The sequence below is a fragment of the Colobus angolensis genome, unplaced genomic scaffold, assembly GCF_000951035.1.
Source record: "Colobus angolensis palliatus isolate OR3802 unplaced genomic scaffold, Cang.pa_1.0 Scaffold157, whole genome shotgun sequence".
NCBI lineage: Eukaryota > Metazoa > Chordata > Mammalia > Primates > Cercopithecidae > Colobus > Colobus angolensis.
In genome coordinates, this window is record NW_012114677.1 from 1,387,836 (window position 1) to 1,393,577 (window position 5,742).

General features: G+C 59.7%; 1 protein-coding gene across 2 annotated transcripts in view; it reads left to right on the forward strand.

The window, feature by feature from the left end:
* Positions 1 to 5,742, forward strand: part of FAM53A (family with sequence similarity 53, member A) — a 26,798-nt gene that overhangs the window by 11,719 nt on the left and 9,337 nt on the right. For both annotated transcript variants that reach the window (XM_011936778.1, XM_011936779.1), the window contains exons 3-4: positions 205 to 259; positions 2,021 to 2,766. In XM_011936778.1, the coding sequence (XP_011792168.1) occupies positions 205 to 259; positions 2,021 to 2,766 (801 nt within the window). The remainder of the gene's footprint in view (positions 1 to 204; positions 260 to 2,020; positions 2,767 to 5,742) is intronic.

Here is a 5,742-nt window from a genome sequence, read left to right on the forward strand (position 1 = left end):
AAAAAAAAAAAAAAAATTTTAAAATGTGCATTTACTCAGTTGAATTTTGTTAGGTTTTAATACAACTGTGCTTATTTTAATCACTAGAAAGAAAACACCGGGGAAAGGTAGAATGCACTGCAGTGATGAAAATGCAGGGATATTATTGCCGAATTCTCATGTGTCAGTCACAGTATTGAAACTTCTCTTTCCTGTCACTTGCAGTATTCTGCCGAAACCCTGAACAACAGCGGTTGTCCGTTCCCTTTGGAGCTCAATGGTGAGTGCTTTAGGAGCTGTGGCTGGAGGCCTGAGCAGGGCTGGGACCAGGCTCCTGGGCTGGGAGGGTCCTGGATGCAGAACATGAGCCTGATCTGCGGAAGCCAGGAAAGTGTTCGTGTGCCCTGCACTGGGGCATGGAGTGGTCCCTGCTGCTGTCCTCCCACGGCTGGGCCAGTGGTCAAGAGTGGTCTGTGAGCAGGACGGCTCGTGTAGAGTGCAGGCCCAACCAGGTCTCTCCCTCCTCAGCTGGTGGGGCCCAGGGGTCTGTTGCGCCCTTTCTGGAAGGTGCAAGGCCCACCCTGTGGCCACTAAAAGAACAGGACGGGGTGGCCGGCAGGGCTTGTAGTGTCAGCTGGAGCGTTGCAGTGGCATACTGGGCGGCCTACCTGCTGTCCATGCCGTGGAGGGCGTGGCTATGCCTGGCTCACCTGCAGGTGGGCCCTTCATTGATGGGGAGCAGGTGCTCCGAATATGGGGGCTGACGGTATTCATGGGCCAGGTAACCCTGGGGTCCCAGGTCCTCACCCAGCGAAGGTCCTGGGGCATCTTCACAACAGCGAAGGCCATGTTGGCCCTGCTGACCCGACTGTGACGCGCCCAGCGCCCTGTGTCACGCAGAGTAGGCCCATTAGGAGGCTCACCTTGCTGAGCACCAGATTACCAAAGTGAAGGTGTTTTCCAGATTCTTTTACAAGTCGAAGGAAGTAGGAAGTGTGAGGCCCCAGATGGCCCGAGCCCCACCCTCTGCCCAGCCTGTGGTGTGATGTCCCCACGTCAGCCTCCTGGGGTTCATCCTGCACACGGGGCCAAACCAGCTACCTCCATCCTGGCTCGGAGCCCCGCAGGGCTTCCCACACTCCTCACCTGGCCGGCCGCTCTCCTTGCCTACACCTCCACACCTCCTCCCCACAGCCCCCATCTCTCTCCTGGCCGCCCCAGAGTCACCCCAGGGCCTTTCCCCAGAGGCAGGTCTCACAGTCTCCACTCCAAGTTTCTCGGCTGGCCAGTGACTGCACAAGCCACTGGGGGAGTCCTGGGGGTCCAGATGACCCCGCCCAGGTGGATTCCATGCCAGGCCCATGCACCTGGCCTTGCTCTCAAGGCTTCTCTGAACCAGCAGGCGGTGGCAGAGGGGCTGGGGAGCACATCAGGCAGGCGGCCCCAGGACAGTTGCACAGGAAGTGAGACTTGAGGGGGGGCTCCAGGCCTGGACCTGGTGGCTCTGAGGTTTTTGAGGCGTTTCTGGGGCTCAGACTGTCCCTGAAGACCCCGGCAGCAGGTGTGACCCTGTGTTGCCCATGTTACCGAGGGACCTGAGCTGCTTTAAGAAGGGGCTCTGGAGAGTCCTGGCCAGGGAAGCTGCACATCCTTGAGATGCCTGCTCACAGAGGGAGGGGAGTGTTTTGAGGATGCAGGAAGAATGTTTTAGCAAGGCTGTTGGGAGAGCAGAGCCATGCGGTTGTTCTCAGGGAGGCACTGGTGGGGAGACTGACACCTCCTTCAGACTCAGCGTCCCCTTAAAGAAGCGAGCCGAGCCCTGCAGCTAACCTGGCAAGGGCAGGCAGGGCTGGTGCCCACTGTGCGTCATGGGGACATCTCGGAGAAGCACGTCCAGGGGTGATGGCAATGGGGCTGTGCCCTTGATGGCTCTGCCAGGCTGTTTGCCAGGACAGATGTCACCCCACATGGTGGGAAGAGGCTGGGCCTGCCCTGTGGCTCACCTGTCTCTTCCACTGCCTCTTTGTGTCTTTTCTGGTAGACCAGAGTCCCTGGAAGGTCTTAAGTGGAGGACGGCCCGTTGGAAGCCAGGCGGCCACGAGACCTGATTTCTGCTTCCTCCCGGGCCTGTCTGCTGCTGCTCACACCATGGGTCTTCAGTGGCGGCCAGAGTCCCCGGGCCCAGGTGTGGGCCTGGGTGCAGCCAGCACTGTGGACCCCAGTGAAAGTACAGGCTCGTCCACGGCCCCACCGACCAAGCGACATTGCCGGTCCTTGTCAGAACCTGAGGAGCTTGTGCGCTGCCGGTCCCCCTGGCGCCCTGGCAGCTCCAAGGTCTGGACTCCAGTCTCCAAGAGGCGGTGCAACAGCGGTGGGAGCGCAACACTGCAGGGAAGCCCCGGCGCCGTCCTGCCGAGGAGTGCCGCGTGGTTGACCAGTCCTACCTCACCCGCCACGCCCCGGCCGTCCTCTGCCAGCAGCGGCTTCGTGGACAGCAGCGAGGGCAGTGCAGGCTCAGGCCTGCCCTGGTGTTCCGCAGAGCCCCACTTGCTCTCCGTGAGGCGACGCCTGTCCCTCTCACAGGAGCAACTCGCAGGTGTGGACACTCCCCTGCCCTCAGCCAGCAGCAGCCCCACGTCCACGCCTGAGCTAGGCCGGCACTGCAGGCTGCTCCGGTGCCGCTCACAGCCGTGCGTGCTCAGTGGGAAGAGGAGCCGGCGCAAACGGAGGCGTGAGGAGGACGCCAGGTGGACACGCCCATCCTTGGACTTCCTAAAAATGACCCGGGTGAGGCTTTCTTGTTTCCAAGGGCTCAGAGGGGCGTAGATCTGGACATGGCAGTGCTGGGGTGAGGCTGGCTGATTCTCTGGGAAGCGGCTGCTATCATCCGGCTGGTCTCCTCTGGGCTGGGAGGAAAGGAGTGAGGAGAGCCGTCCGGAGTGGGTGGGAGTGATCAGGGGCCTGTCCCAGTGTCAGAACACCCAGCTCACCCTGCCTGCCCCTGCAGAGGCAGAGCCCTACACACGGCCCAGGGTGGGCCGGCCAGGCTTGCACGGTGTGGCCTAGGGGAAGCAGCAGAACAGAGCTGTGGGTTTCTGGCCTAGCTAAGCCACCCGCCTCAGCTGCCGGGGAGCCCCCTGACTTTTTCTGGCGTGGTGATGGCTCAGGAAGTAAGAGGCTGTCCTGGGAGCCCCATTCGATGCAGAGCCCGGGGTCCTCTCTTGTGGGAGCCGGTGGGTGTCCATGCTGCAGCTCAGAGCCCAGCAGCGCCTGTGCGCCTTGGGACTCTACAGGCACCTCCTGCAGAAACTGTCTGGATGTAGGAGAGAGCCTGCACCCACTTGAAGATTCTCAGTGCCGCCCACCTGCTCACTTCTCCACCCACCGTCACAGGCTGTGGTTGGCACAGAGTTAAGGAAGGGAACAGGACTGAGGAGGCTTTCCCAGGTCTTGCTCTGTGTTACTAAGGGGATGCATTCACCGGAGACCTCTGGGGGCCCTGGCAGCGCTCAGGGAGGGAGATGGCAGAGCCGTGACAGAGTAGGGTGGGCTCTGTGCACACTCACTGGGTCATCTGTGTTGGGGAGCTTTGGGCAGTGGCAGAAATTAACAGGACTTCCCGATGCCAACTCTGAGGGCAAGCCAGGACTGAGTGGGGCTGTGGCTGGAGGGGGGTGGGATCAGTGTCAACCTCTCTCCTCAATGACCTGTGGCCTTGGCAACCCCCCGACCTCTTGCCCCCAGCCCCATCCTCTGGGCCACAGGCCTGCCCATGCCCTGCCTCTGGGGAGAGTGGATGTGGGTGGAGCTGTGCACAGCGCGGCTGCACTGTCTTGCTCGGGTGGGCTAGACCTGGGCACCCTGTGGGGACAGTAACTGGAGAAGGGGCACAGATGGCCCACGTCCTCCTCGACCTGGCCACAGCTCAGGGCTGGAGAGCAGTGTGGCTGGCGTGCTGGGTGGGATCCCCAGGATCCTCCGGGACGCTGGTGCCAGGCCACACCGAGGGCACTGTGAGCTTTGCCTCTTCTCATCAGTGGGTTCTCCAGTCGATTCTTCCGGGGGGCTTGAGGTGAGTGGAAAACCCGAACTTCCCTGCTATGAAACTTTTCTGCAGAGAGCAGGGTTTAGAGAAGAAGGCTCTGATCTTTTGCGATGAGATGGGCTGACCTGGGGAAGCCAGTAGATGCTGGAAAGCTGGTGGCGAGCTTTGGACATAGCATAAGCAGGCCGTCCCTGCTTGCCAGGGCTTGGGGTGTGCACAGCGTGGGTGTCAGTCCCCGCGGGGACCAGGAGGGACGGGAGCGGAGGAGGGAGCTGCCGGCTCAGCACGTTCTGGGGCGGGGAATGATGGTGCCAGGGACCTACTGATGACCAGACAACAGTCCTGCTATGGAGGTGGCCCAGGGTTTCTCAGATGCCTTGGGAGACAGACCAGGTGGTTGGCTGAGTCGGTGATCAAGGACCCTTGGTAGAGGCTGCATGGGGCTCAGTCTGGAAATGGGGTACCCCCGGCAGACTGTGAGGTGTAGGTGGCGGCAAAGACTCGTCAGACCCAGGACCAGGGCTCATGGGCACCCAGGGTGTGTGGTGTGTTGGGGAGACTGGTGGGAGGAGGGCAGGGCTGCTGTCAAATGAAGTGTGTGTGTGGCATGTGTCTGGTGTATGTGGTATGTGTGTATCTGGTGTGTATGGTGTGTGTGGTGTGCGTGTGACTGAGGTGTGTGTGGTGTGTGTGGCATGTGTGGTGTGTGATGTGTGTGGCGTGTGTGTTTGGTGTGTATGGTGTGTGTGATGTGTGTGTGACTGGTGTGTGTGTGACTGTGGCATGTGTGGCATGTATGGTGTGTATGGTGTGTGTGGTGTGTGTGAGTGCATGGTGCGTGTGTGGTGTGTGTGGTGTGTGTGATGTGTGGCCTGTGTGTGGTGTGTGTGACGTGTGTGGTGTGTGTGGTGTGTGTGTGTGTCTGATGCATAAGTGGGTGCCTGGTTTCTCTCTAGGAGGAGAAACCCCGGTTGTGTGGGAACTGGAGCCGTGACCCCCAGGACTGGGGCTGCACGGGGTGTCCCATCTCTCAGATCCATGTAGCCCCGGCTTTGGGCCCCTTGCTGAGCCTGCCTGTCCCTGTCCATGCAAGCGCTGGTCACCCAGGCTGGTGTCCCGTCCTCTGGATGTTTCTCCAATTCAATCTTCCTTCCTCTTGACCCCAGTTGTTCTGCCTCAGGCCTTGATCACCTTTTCGGCTACTGAGACATCATCCTAGTTGGCTTTGTTGCCTCTAATCTCTTTTTTTTTTTTTTTTTTTAAGACAGAGTTTTGCTGTTTTTGCCCAGGCTGAAATACAGTGGCACGATCTCGGGTCACCGCAACCTCCACCTCACGGGCTCAAGCAATTCTCCTGCCTCAGCCTCCCGAGTAACTGGGGTTGCAGGCATACACCGCCACGCTTGGCTAATTTTTGTATTTTTAGTAGATAAGATTTTACCATGTTGTCCAGGCTGGTCTTGAACTTCTGACCTCAGGTGATCCACCTGCCTTGGCCTCCCAAAGTGGGGGGATTACAGGCATGAGCCACCGTGCCCAGCCCTCCCTTAATCTTTTTTTTAGAGATGGAGTCTCGCTGTGTCCCAGGCTGGAGTGCAATGGTGTGATCTCGGCTCACTGCAACCTCTGCCTCCCGGGTCCAAGGGATTCTTCTGCCTCAGCTTCCCAAGTAGCTGGGATTACAGGTGCCTGCCACTACGTCCAGCTAATTTTTGTGT